Here is a 22,068-nt window from a genome sequence, read left to right on the forward strand (position 1 = left end):
CGGCAGAGCCCGGCCCGCGGCGGGAGTCGTTGGGGGCGGGTGGAGGCGCCGCACCGCCCCCGAACGCCACCGGTACCGCCGGGCGCTCCCGCCCCGCCCCGGGCACGGCCGCGCCCCCGGTATCGCGAGAGCGCGGCTGAGGGGAGGGCCTGGGGAGGGCGGGGAGGCACCGAGGCCGGAACGGGGAGAGCTTGGTACGCCGTGGGAAGCGCTTTTCGCCACGAAAGCCTGACATTAGAAGAGGCGTCCTTCAGCTGCGCTGAGACTGGAATTTGGAGGATAGGTGTCCCTCCGTGGGTCAGTGACAGCTTATTTGACTGTCGGCATAAACCTGACCTAAGATCACAGAACAGAAAAGCAGTATGACAGAGAGAAAATATACCACACACCGTTATTGAATACCCATTGATTTCGACAGTTACCTTGACGTGGCTGAGCTGCTTAAAATCGTAAGCAAGAGCGAAAGTTTGAAAAAACCAAAAATCTACATGGAGTGCCTTGTGTACTGAGAGATTCAAGAGAGCCTGTGTATGTACCCCAAGGCCCTGTGCTAACTGAGCTAATGTTCTATCTTCAAAGCCCTCTAATTTCATACACCCATGTAACTTGTTCTCTTCATTCCTAGCTCAAACAAACTGGCTGCATAAGACTGCCAAATGCACGTTCTGATAAATTTTAGCTTTTTTGAAATCAGTTTTGTTTGTATAAAGACTTTTATTCTGCTTAAAACATTAAAATATTATAGTTGCTAGACCTCATTTTTAAAGTTCTTCTTCTGATTGACTATTGAGACCACTACAAATATACTATTGGACACAAAAGCATGATATGATAAGGAACTGTTATTTCCAGCAGTCTTTAATTTTCCACATAGATGTCAATTTCACTGAAGGTGCTGGAGTGAGACCAGAGAAGGGAAATGGAGCTGGTGAAGGATCTGGAATACTTGTCCTATAGGGAGCAGCTGGGGGAGCTGGCACTGTTTATCCTGGAGGAGGCTCAGGGGAGACCTTATTACTGTCTACAACCATGTGGAAGGAGGCTGTAGCCAGGTTGGGGTTGGTCTTTTCTCCAAGGCAACAAACAGCCAGACAAGAGCTAGTGCCGCAAGGTTTGCCATGGGAGGTATAGGTTGGACACCAGGAAAAATTCTTCACAGAAGGGGTGATTAGACACTGGAATGGGCTCCCCAGGGAGGTGCTGGAGTCACTGTCCCTTGTATATATATATATATATTTAGTATATACTGTATCATGAAAGGCTGGATTGGTTCTGTGATTTGAGATAAGTGGGTACCCAAGGTGTGGGAACATGTGGAGCCAAAGAAACAAAAATAAAAAATAATTGTCAGAGGTGTTTCATGGGGGTGTGGTGAGGTATAAAATTCTTCCTGCACATTTACATGTCAATAATGATCAGTCAAGAAACCAGTCCAAGATCTCTGATACTTCTTTGGATTGCTACTAGTTGTTATGGATAGTAGATTGTTGAAAGTATCATAGGTACAAACATTGAAAGGTGAAAATAAAGTCAAGTGAAAATTGTAAAAAAGAGTACTTAACTGCCTAGAAGCAGTTGCAGAGACACAACATGTTTCAGAACAAGTTCTTTAAGATTCCCAGGGGTTGTTTGCGTGTCAGAACAGCACCCTTTTTGCTGTGTCAGCATTTATTTTTCTTTACCAATGACTAAACTGTCATAACACATTCATGACTGTATTGCTTGTGAAAATTGTCACCAGCATAATAACAATAAAATTTTCTCTAATATTCCCAGCCACGAGTTACAGTTCAGAAAAACAGTGTCATGTGCAGTGCACTGAGTTGCCTCTGTGTAGCTGGTTCTCAATACAGTGGCCTTATCCAAATTCACATGCACACACTAAAGAGAATTTGGACTGGTACTTTCTCCAGGCAAAACTAACAAGCACAGGGGGACTATGTTGTCAGTGATAATATATATCAGATGCTTATATAGGGCAAAAATACTTGTAGTGTTAATTACAGACAGACACAATTAAGACATCCCTATAGAAAGTATCTGTTTGAAAAGAAGCTGAGGTTGATATGGTTTAAGTTGAAATGGTTCATAAATTGAAATGGTTTAAGTTGATGCTGATGAAAAACTTGGTCATAAAATCTTAACTCAGGTTGAAAGGGACTTCTGGACTCCTCTTGTCCACCTTCCTGTTCAAAATAGTTCTAATTAAACTGAGTTGCTCAGGGTCATGTCCATTTGACTCCTGGACAACACCAGATATGGAGATCCACAACCTCTCTTCAGAAACTTGTTCTGATATTTAACCACTGTCATGGTATTTTAAGAAATTAAATACTGATTTGGTATGACTCTAATTGGGTTTTCCCAGGATCCAGTTTATCACTGAGTGCCTCTGAGAAAAGTCTGTCTTTCCTGTACCCTCCAATTTTGTAGTTGTGGGCAACAATAAAGTCTCAGCTGTCTCTTCTCCAGGCTGAAGAGACCCAGCTCTCTCAGCCTCTCTGTGTACAGCATTTTCTCCAGCTCCCTGACCATTTTTCTTGCTCTATACTAGGATTGCTCCAGTATGTCAGGATCTTTCTTGTAACAAAACCCCCAAAACTGTACACAGCACTGCAGGCATGGCCAAATAGAGGGGAAGGATCACTCCCACAACTTGCTGGCTACTCTCTATTACTAACACAGCCCAGGATGCAGTTGGCTGCCTCTGCTGCAAGGGCGCCGTGGGGGCTCATATACAGCTTGTCCAGCAGGATGTCTGGATCCTTTTCTGGAGAGCCCCTTCATCCTTCAGCATTTCATCTTGCATGGAGTTACTCTGTGCCAGACATGGGATTTCACTTACTCTTGTTGGACTCCACGAAATTCTTGTCAGCTTGTTTCTGCCTGCTCCCTCCAAATTGGCATCATCCACAAACTTGGGGAAAATAGGTTTGTTTTTCTTGGTGCCTCACCACCTGCATTGTAAAAAATATGCCCCCTCTGTCCAATCCAAATCAACCCCCTCTTAGTTTAATGTTTTTGCCCCTTATCCTGACATTACAGATCTTGGTAAAATGTTTGTCTCTGTCTTTCTTATATGGTCACTTTATATATTCACAGGGTACTGTAAGGTGCCCCTAGAGCCTTCTCTTTTCCAGGCTGAAAGTTCCACCTGACTATGAGGAAAAACCGTGCAAGTGACCTCCGCTGGAACAGATTGCCCAGAGAGGTTGTGGAATCTCTCTCAAGATATGAATGTGGAGATATTCAACAATTGTCTCTATGCATTCCTGTGCCATGTGCTTTAGAATGTCTCTGCTTGAGCAGGGAAATTGACCCAGATGATGCACCATGGTCTCTTCCAATCTGACCCATTCTGACCCTGTGATTCTGTGAAGAACCCAAATATCTCTTCTTGTCTTTACAGGAGAGATGTTCACCTCTTCCTTAAGGTCCCGCTCCAATGTCCGTGTTGTGCTGGGATCCCCAGCGCTGGGCGCAGTGCTACAGCTGGCATCCCACGAGTGGGACACGGGTGGGACACTCCTGGACCTTCTGGCCATGCTGCTTTCTGTGCAGCCCTGGACATCGCTATGAAGAGCCAGAAAGCAGCCCCGGGGCCGGTTGCCCCGGTGAGGGGACAGCGGCTGCCGCCGCGGGTCCGCCGCGCTCTGCGGGCGACCGAGGGCTGTCCCGCCCGGCCTCCCGTCAGCGGCGGCGCTGCCCTGGTTACGGGCCGGGCCGGGCCGGGCGCGCCGGGGCCGGGGCCCGGGCCGGGACAGGGGCAGGGGCCGGGGCCGGGGCCGGGGCCGGGGCCGGGGCCGGGGCCGGGACAGGGGCCGGGGCTCTCCGCCTCCCAGCGGGAGGGAACCCCGAGCGGGGCCGTGAGCCGTGGGTCCCCGGGATCAGGACGCAGCCGGCGGGGGAAGGCGGCCCCGGTGATCCGGCTCCGCCGCGGGGCCGTTCGCAGCCGCAGGATGGAGGGCGCCGGGGCCGGCTGCGCCTCTGGAGGAAGCCGCGATCCTGACGTTGTCTGCGAAAAGCACTTGTTTAAAGGCAAACTGCCAGAGCCGCTCTTTCAGCTGGCGTGCAGTCACCATCACTGCGCTTTCCCCGTGAGTCGCAATGGGTTGTGCGTCTGGAACACAGCCACTGCTCAGGTAAAGCTAGAATAGACCCCTTGGTAGGCTGCTACTTTAAACTAATTTATAAATAAAATACTTGAGGGTAATGTAGAAGTGTCAGGTTTCACTTCAATGCTGGAAGGCTACTAGCATTTTTATGAACTTTTTTTATTGTGATAAGAATAAAATAAGCTGTTGTGGTGGGTTGGCCCTGGCTGGCAGCTAAACCAGTACCCAGGCTCCTGCTGACTCCTTCCCAGCAGAGTAGGAGAGAGCATAGGATGGGAAGAAGTGAGAAGTCACATGTAGATTCAAAGGTAGTTTAATGAGTGAAGGGGAAAGAGAGAAAAAAGCTATACCAAGGCACCCCCTACAACCAGACTAAGCCCAGCACAGGCTTTGAGCAACAGCCACCTTAGAGTCAATGTCCCAGGCCCTCAACACCTTCTTGCATGCAATAGCCCAGTTCTATTGCTGAGCATAACATCATATGGTAGAGACTATCCCCTTGCCAGTTCAGCAAACTGAAATATTTGTTTCAGCTGTGTCCCCTCCTGACCTCTTATGCATCTTCAGTTTATTATTGGGATGTGGAAACTGAGAAAATGTGGGGAAAAAGAGAAGGCCTCAGTGCTGTGCAAACAGCATTTGGCGACAGCCAAAACATTACCCTGTTATCATCACTGTTTCTGTCACAAAATCCAAAGCATTGTGCCATGCAAGCTGCTATGGAAATAAGTTAACTCCATCCCAGCCAAACCAGTACAGCTACATTGTAGTTTAGGTGATTTTGAAGCTGCAAATAATAATTAATTATTGTTCCATTTGTATTTTTATATGATTCATAATCTTTGTTTGAAGTTATTAATTTAACTTTTCTTTATCTACATTTGTCAGCCATTATATTTGTCAGGGCATCATTACTCAATTTCTGCATTGTCATTTGGAAATAACATCAATCCACTCCTTGTCTGCTCTGCCTCTCATGAACGTGTGATAGTGTGGAATCTTGATGAATGTACACAGAAAGTGGAAGAAGGTAGAGTATTGTTTATATAATATATGTGTGTCATCTATATAAACAAAGAAGTGATGCAAAGGCAGCCATTCACCACCAATCACTCAGTGTCCTGCCAGTTTCTGAGCAGCAATAACCTTGGAAGGCCACCCCAACGCTTCCTTTTCTCCCACTGCTCCTTCTCTAACGAGATTGCTTTATTTCTGAGAAGCACGCCTCAGTCACTCAGATTCAGCAGCAGGAACAGCCATATTAGTGCTGTGCTTCTCTCCTGCTCTTCTTCGGCAATGCCGAGTTGAACCAGGCCGGCAGCACAGCCCGTCCTGTCACTGTCACAGCCACCGGCCCCGGGCGGCGGCGGCCCCGCGGCGATGCTGAGCTGGGTCCGGAGCTGGCCGAGGTGCTGTGCTGTTCGCCTCGGGGCGAGCAGAGAAACACTGCAGAGGCACTGACGCTCTGCCACTGTGGAATACAATGGACAGAAGAAAAATAATCATAGCAGTACTGCATAATTAAACATGCAATGCCAAAGTACTTCCTTTTCTGGAATACTTGTGGAACTGGTGTTTTGTATCCTGCTTTGCCTCTCCTTCTGTCTCTGGAACATTGTTTTCGTGTGTGTGCGTGAGAGAGACCAATGCAAGTGTCTGATCTGGGAGAAGAGTGCATGAGTGGAAGAGCATTGTGGTGACATAGCACACAGAAAATAGGAATTTTAGTGTCCTGACCACCATCTTGGTTTGGAGCAATGGCATTAGATTGTAGGGAGCAGGGCTAACCTCTTTGCAAGCTCAAATTCATTGCAAAGTAGGAGAATAATGAAAGAAAAAGGAAAAAAAAAAAAAAAAAAAAAAAAAAGAAAGATCTGCAGAGTCATGATTCACTGGATTTCCAGTGGCAATCTGTCCCCCTTTGGTGACAATATTTAAAGTTTTTAAAGTTGCATGGCAATGTCACACACTATTAAAAGTTTCTGGCTTGTTGCCTGTAATTAGAGATTTGCCAATGGCTTAATGTAAGGGAGTTCTCTTGTACTCTGCTCCATTTTGAATTTGCAATTTTGAAAACTAATGTTGAGCTCATGTTAACAATATCAGTGCTTTTTATAAATAAAGGTCAATTTTAATCCATGTGAGAGTAATACAGACAATCAAAGGGTACTTCAGGAACTGGGAATAAAATGGGACTATGAATTTGGAGGAAATAAAACTGGAAGATAGGAATAGAAAGTAGCAGAGAGATAAAGAGTGCGTGTAGTTTTGATACTTGGCATCCAGATTGTCTGCTGCTTGATTTTTTAATTTTTTAATTTAATTTGTCTCCACAGACTGTCCTCTGCACATTCTTGGCACGTTTTCTTATATTATTTCTTATAAACTGGGTCAAAGTAGTTAAGGAATTCTTTGTGTGACCTTGACCTGTTACTCAATTGTAAAAAGACTCCACAGCATCTAATATGAATGCCTGAAAGGACACCTGTAGTTGTGCTTGTATTCTAGAGGATTTGTTCACTGTGAAATCCTAAAATTTTATGACATATCCAAACTATCCTCACATCATTAAAGGCAGCATTATAAAGTAGGGATCAGCAGAAACCAATCTGCTTGAACCAGTGAGGTGACCATAATGAAATCATGAAGACAGGATAGAAATATGACCTGTTCTCAGATCTAGTCTTATCTGACTCTGTAATGATATTTAGTGGTGTACTTTCTCTTTCAGCCTTTTCCCACAGAAAAATTAAAAGCAGAGAAGGAAAATCCTCTTTACTTTTTGGCTGAGTGACTGGCATACTCTCCCAGAAGAAGTATTTTTCAAAACCGTGGTTTGCTGGGCTTCAGTTAGGATTTCTTACCTCCAAAATGAATGTGGCACTAGTGGGTTCCATGGGCACATCACCCTACTCCAAAAATCCTTTCCGTTGCAATCTTCCATAGAAGCAAGAAAGCATGATTTGATGGGAATGATTAATATCATAAGGAGTGACAGATCATGTCTAGGGAACAGGGCAGATGGAGGAATTCTGGTGGTCCATAGTTCTCTGCTTTTTTCCCCAGTACCCTGGTGTATGTAAACAGTGTGTTTCTCTGTACATATTCCTGACAGAAACTGGGACAGCTCTGTGGATGGTAACTGCTATGCAAATTTTCCTAGAATCACTGCACCAAATTTTTATATTTCATTGAGTCTCATTAACAATACAATTGCTGCAGGGTTTACACCTCGAGGAATTGTTATAGGAACTCTTTTGGGAATGGTGCTTCATATAAGATTTAGTCCAGATGATCAACAAGTGGCAGTATGTGCTGGAAATCAGATCTACATGTTAAGTGCAAAGGTGAGATAGTGTTCTTTGTATGGTACTGGTATTTCTTTTACTTATTCACTTTCAAATAAAATCACGATACAGAAATGTTAGTAAAATTAAGCAAAAGCATTCATTTTGTGTCATAAAATAAGTAGGAACTGGCACTTGATAATGCATCATATATCAGATAGAAGGCTATGTTTAAAGAGTTGAAATGAAACAGTATCTCAATAACTTAAAAGTAGAAAATATTCTTAGGTCATCTGAAAAACTGTTCCTATATCAATCACTCTGAAGAAGCAAAAGTAATGTGCAGTGGCTTTGCCAGCAGGGTGGTACACAGGGATTCAGTTTCAATAATAGAAATCTTACTGAATTGTATTTTGAAAACAAATCTGACAATGCTTTGCAAGAGTTATTAATTATCAAAACACTTAATTGCCAATTTTATGTTGAAGTCCATTCTGTTTTTATTTTTGACTTGATTAATCACAGAATGAGGCTGTACTAGCCGAATTGGATGGACACCTGGCTCCGGTGACTGCTGCTGAATTTTGCACATGGAAGAAAAGTATGCTCATATCAGTGTCAGAAGACAGAACCTTTAAGGCAAGGAAATTGTAGAAATGAAATTTAAAAAGAATAACTTAGTGAATATGTGAAGTATTCTTCTTTATTCCCCTTTTAATATGCACTGAAGATTAAGTAAAAATATATTTGACTTTATGGAGATAAGGACATTATTCTTTGAATTGCTTGGGAAATTATAACAAAAATTAATTACTCTTTTTTAAAAGAGCAGTGCAGGTTTTGTATATTCAAAACTTAACACATTGAAGTATTAACTTCAGTGATTATTATCATCTGGCAAATAGAAATAAAATATTTTTATTAGCTTGGCTGTAACTGAAATGTTTCAGGTATGCTGAGCTGAAGGAAAACATTTCCCTTTGATTCTGATGATATAAATTTGAATTTTCCTTTTTGGGATTATTGGACTGGCTTACTGTACGCAATGCACCTCTCTCCTCTTTTCTTTTTCATGTATGCCTTTTCGTAAATTGACTAAAATCACTGAGAGATCAACCTAAGAAAAATTGATACTTTGTGTATCCATATCATGTGAGTTTGCCCTTTCTCATCAGGGATGATTATCAGTTGGAGAAAACCCTTCATAAATGGAAACAGGTGCTGAAAAAAAAATTCTTTCCTAAGAACATCACTTCGAATGCCTCCATTTTTCTGTTTTCACCATATGATGGCTGTTAAAAGTTGTGTTTTCAGTAGATATCTGAGTAGATACCTATCTTTATATCTTTTTAATTTTTTTAATCTAAAGGTGTGGGACTATTCTACCAGCCAGTTAATATATCAGTCAGGAATAATAACAGGTAATTTTTCTATTTTTAAATGTATTTTTGCATAGTAAAAACCTCCTATCTCTAAATAATAATCTATGATTATTATAGAAGTTTTGGGTTGATTTAGTGAAAATAATTCCTGTAGACAAGGTAACAGTAAACATACTATCCTTTAAAGCCAACAGTAAATAGTTTTTCCTTTAATGTCTACTTCCCAATGGATAGTTTTAGTGTACTTTCATAATTCTGCAAACCATGCCACAGCAGCTTGGGTGACAGGGTGCAGGAAACCACTGCAATAGCAGCTTAGATGATGGGCAGTCCAGAGACCTGCCAACACCAAGCCCTCAGCAGCACAAAGGCTGAGGCACACAAAGCTCTGTGCAACCATGAGAACTGCAGTAAGGGCTTTTTCTCCCTGTCTTTATAAATAAGAAGATTCAATTTTGAATGATGTATTTTAATTAAATATCTGATTTGTGTTTACTCTATAAATGCTTTTCTTTCTTTTTTGAGCAGCATTTCCTCTGCTAAGTCTGCTAATTGATGAAGAAAACAAACAGATTATCACTGGATGTGCTGAGGGACAGGTAAGAATTGTTCATTAAACTCAGTCTCTATGTCAAGAATCAACTATTATTGATGCTTCTGTCTATAAAAAAGGTTCACAAGCTGCCTAAGTTTTTTGAATTGTTAAAAGACTTATTTTAGTAAGCATAATTCAGTGCTTTTAGTGTAAACCACAAAAGGTAAATAAGACCTCTATTACAACACATAAACTTTTTCCTGAAAACCAGGAAAACTTGTAAGAGCACAATCAGCGATTATATAAGAAGAGCACTCTGAGAGGCTATAAATATAACTGTTTTAAAAGAAAAAAAGTGAAAAATAGGATTCTCCTATTTTGGCCAAAAAAAAGAAATGCATGACAATTAAATGGAAGAGGCTCTGATTTCAGCATGTGAGAATTCTAATAAAAATGTGATAAATGTGAATATCCATTTCACCACTTCTTTAATGGTAAGAATATATTTACATGAAAATTTCCAGATGTTTTTCTTCAGTGTTACTGTTCAGTAATTCTGAAGAAAATTAAAGCTTTACCTGTAGCAGTGTCTAAACCAAGAAATGTGTAAATGAAATTCATGACCCACGTGACCCAATGAGAAATTGCATCCATGTTACCTGTGATTTTTAATTGTGAGAAATATTCTATAAGGAGCTTTTTTTCAAAACACATAAACATGTGGGAATTAGATGTACAGCTCAAACTGATCATTGCTGCTTTGATTATCTTTAAGAGTCTTAGGGATACATATAATTGGAGTTCTTGTCCAAGGTGAGATGCCATATACAAAAGTTCACTAATTACATCTATGGTTTTAAATACTGGATCTTTAGTTTGTATTCATGTAAGCTTTATCTTTATTGCAATTGCTTTTTCTTTTTCTTGCAGCTTTGGATCTTCAGTTTAATCAGTGATCATAATTACCGTTGTGTAGCACATATCGACTTAAAGAAAGAGCAAGAGAAATTCTGTAATAAAGTGTGGAAATCTGGCCAAGAGATAGGTAGCACAATGCTCCTAGAATGCTCTTTATGGTATAGTCTAGTTGTTACTGGCTGCTGAGTGTGTGCTTTTTTTACCATGATAATTTATTGTAAGTGGTAGACTTATGAGTCTTAGACTGTGACATGGAATTCTTACTGAAGCTGATATGTAGTTGGGTATTGGTATATCTGGAAGGAAATTTGCATGTATGCATGTAATAAATTCTTGGCCAGTGCATTTGTTCATGAAACATTACATCATGTGCAGTATTAAGTATTTGTTTTGATTGAATTCATTGTCCAAGGCCTCAGTGAGAACAGAACCAATACCTAAAAATTAATCCCTTGTCAAAATGCAGTACTATTTCTCAGTTACCTTTGAAGTTGCTTTGGTTCTATTTTTTTTCCTTTTTTTTTATCTATAACAGTGCCTTCATAATGTGATATTTCTCTGGCTGTGATATTTCTAGTGGTGTTACGTGGAGTACATATAAGTCTTTATAGGCTGCCCTGGTAACCCCAACAGGGTGATTCCCTGGTATCAGACTGGTGTGATTGTTGCCTTGTTGTGCCTTGGATGGCCATGAGTAGGTGACAGCCTTGGTACAATGGGAGGTCACCCTCTCCCTGGTGAGGTGCAGACCCCTGTCCCCTCAGCACTGCTGTGGCTTTCCTAGGGAAAGGGAAATCTGGTTTACCTTGCTTGCACTTTTTCTGGATCAATGACTGTTGTTTTCTTACCTGCCTAGGGGTCCAGCTTCCATAACCCTGAAGTCCTAACCTAAGGAGAAAGACTGCTCCATTTCTTTTTATTGTTTAAAATCTATGGATCTGACTTTCATGTTTGAAAGAGAGTGATGTAATATCTGTACCTAATGCTGAATTTGGTGCTAGTAGTTCCTGAGTGAATTACGCATGCAGAATGGATTGGAGACTCCTTGGGAACAGGGAACTGAGGTGGATTTTCATCTTGCCTTTGGATTATGTTGTAACTTTAATCTCAAGACAATTTTCAGGCTAAGTGGAAAGGTACCCAGCATATTTAAGAATTGTTGGAATATGGCTTTCAGTGTCACTTCTTGAGATGAAAATGCCTAAAACCTGCAAAATCCTTTTCAGTCCATAAGTAGGATCTTTGGATTTTTGTCTCTAGGTATGTGAAAAAACCTCACGTAATAACAAGGAAAACCAGCTCTTAGGAAATATCCATCTTTTGAAATAGAAGTTTCTTGGGTGTGGTCTTAGTTTTTCATAACTGCTACAAATTCTCTCTTCAATTCTGTCTGTTTCCCTTATTTCATAGTATTCTGATAGCTGGTATTGTTGACTTTCTTAGGTGAAGGGCAAAATAATTCCAAGCTTTGCAAAACAGACAACATGAGACCAGAAGGATCAGTGGAAACATCATTGCCTATCCTCTTAATTGAGCATTGTGACTTTTTTGTATGTTTCCATAATGAAGAAAGCATGTAAGTCCTTTAAAATATCACCTAGTATTTGAGTCAAATTTATTTCTTGGAGTTCCTATTAGTTCTTGGATTATTTTCACTGCCAATTTGTACTTTTTGAAAAATGCAGTAGGAAAATCAAATAATGTTTTTAGTGATCTGCAAGTTTTAGTGGCCTACTCTTAGGAAGATAACGTACACAAGCTGATACAAAGTTAGAATTGGGTTTTATTCTGAAAAATAATTATATAAAAATGTCATTGAGAATATCCATTGTAACATCTATTGATACCAGCTGATCAGGGAGGATGAGTTAAAAGGTAATTAATAAGTCAAATTTATTTTGAGTTTGCTTTTCTAAAGAAATATCTCATGCAGCCACTGTGTGACTGTGTCAGTTTGTCTTCCAAGTTTAAATAACTTTTGAACTACATAACCTGCTCCAGTCAAACTTCTGTCAGAGGGACAGATGTTTCAGAACATGATGCTTTTTCTCATTCCCATGGAATTGGTTAGCCAGGTAGAATTAATTCTTACATTGCATTTCTTTCCTGAAGAGAAGTTTAACCATATTATCAGACACTTGGAGATTTGTTCAGGGCATTCCCACAAGATCTGTCTCAAATAACAACCTGTTTGTGTTGCATTTTATGATTTCACCTGTATAAATTCTCAGCCACACCATGTTTTAGAAAACTCTTGTCCTAACCTTTGCTCTGTGGTGGATTATTCAGGTCGAACTGATTAAACTCTGGTTAGATATATAACTTTTGATAAACAAAGAAGAAAAGTATCCAGCAGTACTGGACAATTTTGGTTGTCTTTATGTTAATTTAAGTAATTATTCACTGTTATTTTCATGATGCCTGCATATTTAGAAGTACCACCATTGAGAGGAAGGAAGTGGTGATTTTTAAGATGCACATCTCAACCATATTTTAATGCAGTGACAGCACTTGAAGGTCAGATGATGAATTATTACAGTCTGTTTTACTGCTTGTATAATATCACTCTCAAAGCATCAAAGCTTTGCCTTCGTCACAACTGTAAGTTTGATTTGAACAGCAGCATATCTTTAAAGATGACAAGTTTTCTGGCAATAAAGAATCCACCATGTCCCTTGTGAATTTGTTCCAGGAACTGATTTGTTCAATTTTGCTTCTAGTCTGAATTGCTATCTTTTCATATACAGGACTTTAGTATGTTTTTCACTCTGATAGTCCAGTGCCAGCCACTATCCTGTTCCTTCCTTGGACAGCAAATTACAACTCATGAACAAGTTGCCTCTGCACTTCCAGATAAAATAGTTTGTACCTTGTAGAAGGCATGTATTGTGTAACATTTGTAACATTTGCCTTTGGAAATTTCTGAAACTCAATCTCATTTATTTTTCAATCCCCTTTTGGGACATGGTTACCTGAATTAGATCCACAGTAATAGATTATTTGAAATAATTTTCTGAATTGAGATAACATCACTTTTGCATTCCCACCTGTTACTGCTACACAGTGTACATCTAAGGTCTATTTGTTCTTTCAGCTATCACATTGCAGCTGAAGGTTTTTTTCTGCTTATAAACAACCATGGCCATTAAATTCTTACTATTAATTAAGTTCCATTATATTTTGGGTTGAGAGGTTTGTGTTTATAAAAATTCTATTTATTTTTTAAAAAGAGTGTGTTGGTTTTAGAAGATGCTTCAGATTTGTCTGAACAATTGAGCAATCCCTGATATACTGCTTTTCCTGCCTGCAATGAAAAGCAACAATGAAGCATTCTTGGAACACTGATGTCCAAAATTAGGCATCTCACACTTTCCTAAGGTTTTTAACATTGAGCAATCTCATCACAATGGATTTTATTATTTTAGAGTTGGATTGAGTTAAGCTTCCTGGATATATCACTTTATGGTGTTTATAATAACTTGGTAGTGACACTTTTTACATAATTCAAAGAATTTACAAATTAAATCAGTCTGTTACTGCTGCAATGAAAGTAATGCAAACCACAAATAAAATTATTCATATCATATAAAAGTATCACAAACCAGAAATGAAACTGTCTATTCCAGTCTGCTTCTTAACAGATTTGACTGTATACATTTGGGGTTTTTTTTCTTTAATTTTTTTTTTTTTTTGGAATAATGTTACAGCTTCATATTTTTCCATATCCTTACTTCAACTCTTGTGGTCTGATTTTAAATCAAACTAATAAGTCTACTGACTCCTATTTGGAAAATTTGTTAAAATGTTGATGCCAATTTTTATTTATTGTGGCATCAAAAAATTTTTAGGTTTTTTTGAGAATGACAACTGTTATTTTGTTACAATTATCTTATGCTTGATAATATGTTTCTTCTGTGAGGCTGGTAACTGAAATTAACAAACCCATTGGTTTACTCTCTGGCACTTGCAGAAGCTGGATTTCATTACCCAGCTGCAATAGTACTGCCGCTAATCACAGGCTGAGACAGACATTCCAGACTTGCCTGGGGTTTTTTCCCCTTCAGTTTGTGCTGCTTTTTCTCTTGTACTTTAATTATGTAAAAACATACATTGAATTTCCCTGTGTTTTGGGTGTTCATATAAGAATGTTAAAAGTAAATTATGAGTGGATTTGTCTCTTGGTATGAATTTAATTTTTGTGTATACAATGCTTTTACAGCATCTCCCAACTCTTACAAACCACAATAACGTTTTGAAGAAAAGTATTTCCTGTGCAGTTTTGGATGTGCCATGAAGCACTTACATGAATCAAGGATTGTGTTCTGCTCAAGGATTGTGAAAACTGCTCTCCAGTTTTCAAAACTTCACCAATTTTGCTTGAAACTTTGAGCTACAGATTTGGGAAAAAAAAGCTTTAGATGTAATGTATTTTTTCTGTGTGTGCTTTATTATTGTTGCACTGGGACTGTGCAATGAGAATTAAAAAACCCGATTTTTGTTTGTTGTATGGTAGCAAGAAAATCTTCTTCATCCTACTCAGAGATATTTTTCTCCTTGTTTTAATAGATATTCTTCCCAGAATACTAGCTATTTTTGGATTGGAACCTCTACTGGCTTGTTAATAATTAATTTGGCAAACTTAGAATTGGAAGCTCTTTTATCTTACAGAGGTATGTTTAAAAGATATATGATTACATGATAATGAGATTGCTTTTGTTATCTGACATAAATAATGTAAGAATTAGGTTGTGGAATAGCAAAATACAATAGAAACCAAATGTTTTTTAAAAATGTTTTTTTCCCTAATAGGTTTTGTATGTTTTCCTGGCCCTGGTGATTTTTCTCAGAAGAAATGTTGGTGCTAGATCTCTGTAGTGGCTAGCCATGAATTTTTATTCAATTTTGCAGTTCATAAGTGTTAAATACAAGTGTAAAATACAAGTTATTCTACTCCATTATAATTTGAGGGTAAAATAGAAGTATATATTCTGAAGAGAATGGGTTAGGGTCATGTCGAATTAGTATGAGTGATTTTTTTGTGTGTGTCATAGAGATAGTTTTTTTGTTGTGAAATGCAGGTATTATTTTATAGTACTTTGTTCTTCTTGATAAAGATTACAGTGATCTCAGCATTCAGATTGCCAGATCATGTGCATTAACAAGGAAGGCAGCTAATGGAAAGGTGAGTATACAGTAAATGTTGCTTTAATAAATGTCAACAGTTACAGTTATTTTCCATAAATATTTACACATTTTGCTAACAGATTAGTGCACAGATTTGTGTTATTTAATATGACTTACACCATAATTTCTTTGAAGAGGGTTGATTCTTCATTATGGAATCTGCTATTTTGAAGCTTTCACGGGTTATATACAGTCTAAAGTGATTAATAAGGAAAAGGTGAATTGTTACAGTGTTCAGGGTATACCTTGAATGTCAAGAATGATCATTGAAGAAGCAGAGGAAATCTTTTATGAGGAAAAAAATATTGTTATAGCTTGTTTTTCAAAAAAATGTTAGGATGTGCTACTTCTGAATCCTTCCAAATAATCTGTCAAAACAATTTGGGTTGTGAGAAAATTTCTGTTGAAAGCCACTAAAAGTGATTTTAAGAAAATGGAAGGCATTCTTATCTATATACTCCATTTTTGATATTGCAATTTTCCTACAGAGGTAAGCTCAATCTAGGCTACATATTTAACATAGAAGTCTTTTGCTTTAGATTAGGATTTTGTTTAAATTCAGCTCTTAGCATGTTCTCATCATGTTGCTGAAGTCATTCTTCCATGTGTACTTCTCACTACTCGCTGCACAATTGTCTCCAGTGTAGGTGGTGTTGGAATTTCTGTCACTGTTATGTATGTAAGTTTGTTAAAACACATTTAAGCAACATAGGCATATTCTTGAAGGATAGCTTTAAACACTCTACCACTTAATGCTCTTCATGACTAAATCCATGGATATTTTTGATTAATTTTTATAAATTTCAGAAATTGATTTTATTTTTCACTATAAATGCATTATGTTTTGAACTTAAATTATTGAGTAAATGGAGTGTTAATTTATGGTGATTGCTGCAGGTTTTATGCTTGATTGCCTCGATGTTTGAAGATATGATTGCTGTGTTGGAAATTAACCTTGCTGCATTGGTGAGAACTCAGCACAGTGATTTTCTCCCATGTGGAAATGAGAAAAGTGTATCAGTTATTGCCAGGTACAGAATTACTAAATGTTTTCTCTCCAAGTTGGATGATGAATTTGTTTATCTGGCACTACAGTGTGTCATATGGTTTTCTGTAGCGCTGCTTGTTGACGTGGTTTGATTTTACTTTTTTTTCTTATCATGCTTTAGTTGTATTGAGAGGGAGAAATCACAGAATCAAAGAATGGTTGAATTTGGAAGGCACCTCTCAAGTCATCTTGTCCAACATTCCTGCTCAAGCAGAGCCACTTGGAGTCATTTGCCCATCACAATGTCCAAACAACTTTAGAATATGTCAACAGAGGGAGATGCCACAACCTCTCTGGGCAGCCTGTGCTCAATCACACCAGTAAATAAGTGTTTCCCAGTGTTCAGAGAGAACCTCCTGTGTTTCATTTTTTATGTATTGCCTCCTGTCCTGCTGCTGGGTTTAGGGCACAGAGCCTGGCTCTAGAGTCTGCTTTACAGCCTGTATTGCTGCATGGGCTCGTTCCTCCTCTGCTGCAGAACTTTGCCTTTCATATTGTTTAGCTTCACAAGGTTGCTGTTGGCCCATTTATGTAGACAATAAATGTCTCCCTGGATGACAACACAACCTTCTGCTCTTTAAGACACTCTTCTCAGCTTTGAGTCATCAGCAAACATGGTGAGAGTCACTCTGCTCCATTATCCAGATTACTAATGCAGATTTTGAATGGAATTATTATACCCATGAAATCATATGGAATGGAGTTGTAACCTCTGGGTTACTCTACTAGTTCCTGCTTTCCACCTAGATCTTGATCATTACAGTCTGGTCTTGGTTGTTCATCTGGTTTTTAATCCAGCTCAGTGTGTGTTCATCCAGACCACAGTTCATCAGCTTCTCTGTGAGGTTCTTATGGGAGACAGTGTGGAAAGTTTTACAGAAGTCAAAGTAGACAATGTTCTCATCTGCTTTCCCCTCATCTGCCAAGACACTCATTTTATCACAGAAGTTTATCCAACTGATCAAGCATGACTTCCCCTTGGTGAATCCCTGCTGGTTGTTACTTTCTTGTCCTTTATGTCCCTAGAAATGATTTATGAGAAAATGCTGACATTTTGAAGATGAAAGAACCTCCACAATATACACTGAAATGCAGATTTCAATGCTTAAAATAAAATCATCAGTTAATGTTCACAAAACTGGGATCCAGCATGTAAAAGCAATGGTCTGTGAATTGAGTCAGGGCCAGGGCTTGTCTGTGCTGCTGAGTATCTGAGATGATAGCTGATCCACTATGCCTAACTTGTTTTTGTTAAAATCTCATTGCTATTGCTCATGTACACACAGTTTTGGCACCTTTTTCTAATCTGACATTTTTGTTCATTGCATTGATCAATTTTTTTGTGCTTCATTTTATAACTTAGGTGTACTTTATTAGCAAATTCTCCATTGTCTAAAGGTTTAAAGAAGAACATGAAAGGACCTTCCAGTAAAACACTTGGTAAGTATAAACCAACTCTGGAATTAATTAATTAAGTTATATTTTTAGAAATAGTAGCTGACTTCCAGCTGGCTTGTGCCTAATACAATCAGTAAGTTGATTTTTGGTTTAAATATATATTGCATTATATTTTTACTTCAGTAGGAAGAATTTTAGACTTCTTTTAATATTTCATATCGTACATATGTAATTGTAGTTAAAAATTATGGTTCTAAGTATTTTTATTTTTTCAAAAACCATTGTCTGAGAATTTTCTTTGAATTTTAAAAGTGTTAGAGTGTTGAAGGTTTACATTCTTGTAAGTCATTCTTTTTCTATAGCGTGCAGTAAATTTTTCTGTATAATTTGTCACTTCTTTCTTAACTTTGGTTATGTAATATACCAAAGAGATGTTTTGGTATATTTTGTTGTTCTTAATAATCTTTTGCCAATACTATTAGGATGTTTAGGAAGTTAATTTTTGACTCAATATTCTAGTGCTTAAAAAAAGAGATCTGATGTCCAGTTGCCATTGAAGCACCTGTAGCTTTTTTTGGTGAGCAACAATAAAATTAAAAAAATATTTTTAAAAAATGTTTTCATCCTTACCATTTGCATGTATTGTGCCTGTTAGAATATCAAAGGTTATATCTCTAAGGTTTCATGGTGTTTTCAGAATGCATCTACAGAGTTTTATCTAGAATTTCAGGCTGCCTTGGACACCCAGCACTGACAACTGTGCTGCCTTTGTTGACATCTGATGATCAGATAGATAAGTGCTGTAATGAAATCCTTTGGTCTCTTAAGGTGTGTGGTACTGGGAGCTTCTCAGGAAGGGCCTTTTTTGTGCCTCATTGCTGCATTAAGAGAAAGGATAGTTAGTGGCATTTGATGGGACTTCTACCCTCAGGATAGGTAAATTGTCCCAATCCATCTGGGTTTTTTCCCTTGGAATATCAACAAAATTTCCCCCTTTACAATGTTTGTTTGTTTGGTTTGTTTCTGCTGATATGAAATATTCAGTTTGGAGCTGAGGGGTGCCCACTGGGCTTCCTAGTACAGCACTGGGCATGCAGACATTACCCATGACCTGAGCCCTGTAGGAACACAAATACTTAAAGGTATCCACCAGTTAGCTGGTTAATGATCTTTAGATCCATTCCTTAGTCCAAATATAGGCTGTGAATGCATTATAGCTAATGCATACAAAGTCTAAGCAGAGGCACATAGAGAACACATTTTCTAACTGAAATGAATGGTGAAAAAAGTAATTCAGAACAGTGTTCTTGCTACTTCAAAGTTTAAAGTTCCTACTTACTCATGTAACTGGAGGAGGAATGTTATACAATGTAACAGTTCATATATCTTTCCTTTTCTGAGTAATCATTATCTTAGGGTGATTGGTCATTTATGTATTTTGTAACATAAGGAAACATCAAGTATTTATATTGTGCAAAACCATCTATTTTCACTGTAAAAATATAATGTTAAAAAACATTTTAATGTAAGTTAAATTATTTTCCTACAGGAGTGAAGAACACAGTGAAGGATAAACCATTGGTTTTCCATAATAAAATTAAGTCATCAGGATATACAGCAGCACCACGGTCAGTAGAAATATTACTACTTTCCCTGTCTTATTGGTGTGTGATATTATTTCACATAACTATGTAGTCTTATGATTGTGAAATTAATCACCTGTGAAAAATAGTTATGGTGCTATCAAAGAAAATAATTTTAAAAACATAATGTAAACCAAAATGTTCACAGCTTCTGGCCATTGTCCAACTTCCTTTTGAAATCCATATTTGGTATCCTGATTCTTTCATCTGGCTCGACTCTTGTGTTTTCAGCTTGCAGAAAGTACTGTCTGAGAACTTTATTTGTATGAATTTTGACTTTCAGAATATGCTACTCAACAAATAACTCACAGAAATCAAGGTCCAAACTCAGGCATTAGAATATTAGACATTTATATTGTCATCAAAGTGTAAATTCTCTTATCTATTGACATTAGCCACAGATGTAAATAATAAGAAGGAAATAGGATTGCTTTTGCTTGAAAATAGCTGTTTTTCCCATGCAAGGTTTAATATTTCATATAAGAGTGTATGTTTTCTCTCTCGTAGAATGGCCATGTTTTCTCCAAATACTAACCTGAAAAAAAAAGAGGTATCAAAGTGGAAGACCAGTTGTAAATGGTAGGTCATCTAATGATGGTTAAAGGAGGAACAAATTAAAATAAATTTAAGAAATTAAAAATGCTTCTGTCACTGGAACTTTTTATTAAGGGTTGCCGCTAGAACTAAGGCTTGGTAAATTTGATATAAAAATTTATCCCTGCAGCAAGTGATTTGGTTTATCAGACTGAATTAAACTTGAGTGCTTCATATAAAAGAAAATATGCATATCTATTTTCTTAGATTTGTGTTGGTAGGAAGAACAGGTGCTAAATAAGATTGGAAGCTAAGTCCTAACATGTTCTTAAGCTGCAGTTCTAGTCTGAAAAATAACTGAATGTGGCACAGGGAGAAGTGATTTCAGATCATGTCCCTCATTCACCCCTAAAAATCTTGTTACCTGAAGTCAATGCAAACTTACTCCAATGGATTTAAACAGAGTGTGTGCAATAGTATAAATTGACCAGTGGAATCTTTATCACTGGTCAAAAAGAACAAACGTTTTTCTAAAGCTGACATTTTCATGTTAATTTGTATGGAATGTTAAATGGGGATATTGCACACATTTTTTCTCTTTAGTCTTATATAGTTTTTCCTTTAAGTAATACAAACATGAAAGTAAAGAATTATTGATGCCATAATTTTTCTCATTTAAAAAGAGATGTTAAAGTGTTAAGAAACCCACTTAATAGCTCAAGACTAAGTTTTTGTAAACCTTGCACACATAGGAAGCCTTTACATGAGTACTTCAGATAATTTCAACTTTGTTTTAGCACTGTTTTATATAGGTTAAGCTACTTAGTATTTTAAGTTGTGTGTGGGTTTTTTATTTAAATTGCCTTTTTTTTAGCTAATATTGCATTTTTTCACAAGGTCTTTGTGAACAAGGTAGACTTGACATTCTTTAAATACTTTTGTGACTTAAGAAATTCTTTTTTTGCCGGACACTGTTAATTCTTGATCTTGTGAATTCATACCTCTTACTGGTAGGAGTAGTTTAAATATAATAATTTAAAATGAATTTGGCTCCAATATTGGATTTGACATATTTTTTTCCAGCAAATATTTATATAAAGTTGTTTAGAATAATTCCCAAAGCACATTAATTTCATAACTGAAATGAAGATGTACTAATTTCTTTCTTTTTTCCTTCTTTGAAGTAAAAATAAAGAATATCCATTGGAAAGTTATCCTCCAATCAAATATGAGAAAGAGATATCTGTTACTTGTAAACCAACCCCAATTTTTTCTGTTCAATATTCTGGTAAGTACAGGCTGTATAAAAAGTGCAGTTGTGTCAGTGTGAAGAAAGAAATTAAAAGTTTGTGTGACATAGTTTCTAGAGACTGGAGATTTAGTGTGGATAAATTCACAGAAAAGTTTCTGGCAATACCACATACTGTTTGATCATAATTTTTTATCTTGCAAAACCATGCAAGCTGTTGCTACATATGCAACAGGATTCTATTTCTGATTTTATGTCTTATTTCCTTTTAAATTTATTCTTTGACTTTCCCACTACTACTTGAAATTTAAGAGTTCTTTCACTAAGGAATTTATTTTCTTGCACATTTACTTAGTTTCATTAGGGTGTATAAAATACTGAAGTTCTGTTTCAAAACACTCATATTTCTTATATAAATATTATTCAGTTATTGTAAATTGAAATATTAAAAAAGGAATTCTCCTATGTGACCCAAAGAGAGGGATTTTTCTTAACTGTTTTGGATAAATGACTCTTGCAATAGGTTTAGTCTGTTCGAATGTAAATATGATTAAGCAGAAAGCACTTCCTAGGTTTGCAATCAAGCATTCTACCACATATATAATTATGTCAATATACACCATGCAAGGCAAAATATTTTCAAAGTATTTAAAAACTTAAATAACTGTAAGTGTTTTGAAGACAAGAACAACTTTAATCCTCGGGAAATAAAAGCAATTAGATGCAATCAGTGACTTTGCTAAAATATATTCCATCTCTGTTCCCTAGAAAGTTT

General features: G+C 37.6%; 1 protein-coding gene across 3 annotated transcripts in view; it reads left to right on the forward strand.

Moving 5' to 3' along the window:
* The first annotated feature begins 3,778 nt into the window (after nucleotides 1-3,778).
* The window catches only part of WDR27 (WD repeat domain 27), a 90,031-nt gene continuing 71,741 nt past the window's right edge, over nucleotides 3,779-22,068 (forward strand). For all 3 annotated transcript variants that reach the window (XM_077175620.1, XM_077175621.1, XM_077175622.1), the window contains exons 1-15: nucleotides 3,779-4,142; nucleotides 5,004-5,145; nucleotides 7,338-7,462; nucleotides 7,928-8,041; nucleotides 8,772-8,823; nucleotides 9,313-9,383; nucleotides 10,250-10,364; nucleotides 11,681-11,813; nucleotides 14,804-14,907; nucleotides 15,352-15,419; nucleotides 16,319-16,452; nucleotides 17,833-17,909; nucleotides 19,417-19,495; nucleotides 20,018-20,089; nucleotides 21,229-21,332. In XM_077175620.1, the coding sequence (XP_077031735.1) occupies nucleotides 3,960-4,142; nucleotides 5,004-5,145; nucleotides 7,338-7,462; nucleotides 7,928-8,041; nucleotides 8,772-8,823; nucleotides 9,313-9,383; nucleotides 10,250-10,364; nucleotides 11,681-11,813; nucleotides 14,804-14,907; nucleotides 15,352-15,419; nucleotides 16,319-16,452; nucleotides 17,833-17,909; nucleotides 19,417-19,495; nucleotides 20,018-20,089; nucleotides 21,229-21,332 (1,573 nt within the window). In that variant the 5' untranslated portion in view covers nucleotides 3,779-3,959. The remainder of the gene's footprint in view (nucleotides 4,143-5,003; nucleotides 5,146-7,337; nucleotides 7,463-7,927; nucleotides 8,042-8,771; nucleotides 8,824-9,312; nucleotides 9,384-10,249; nucleotides 10,365-11,680; nucleotides 11,814-14,803; nucleotides 14,908-15,351; nucleotides 15,420-16,318; nucleotides 16,453-17,832; nucleotides 17,910-19,416; nucleotides 19,496-20,017; nucleotides 20,090-21,228; nucleotides 21,333-22,068) is intronic.

Source organism: Agelaius phoeniceus, chromosome 3 (genome assembly GCF_051311805.1).
Source record: "Agelaius phoeniceus isolate bAgePho1 chromosome 3, bAgePho1.hap1, whole genome shotgun sequence".
Classification (NCBI taxonomy): domain Eukaryota; kingdom Metazoa; phylum Chordata; class Aves; order Passeriformes; family Icteridae; genus Agelaius; species Agelaius phoeniceus.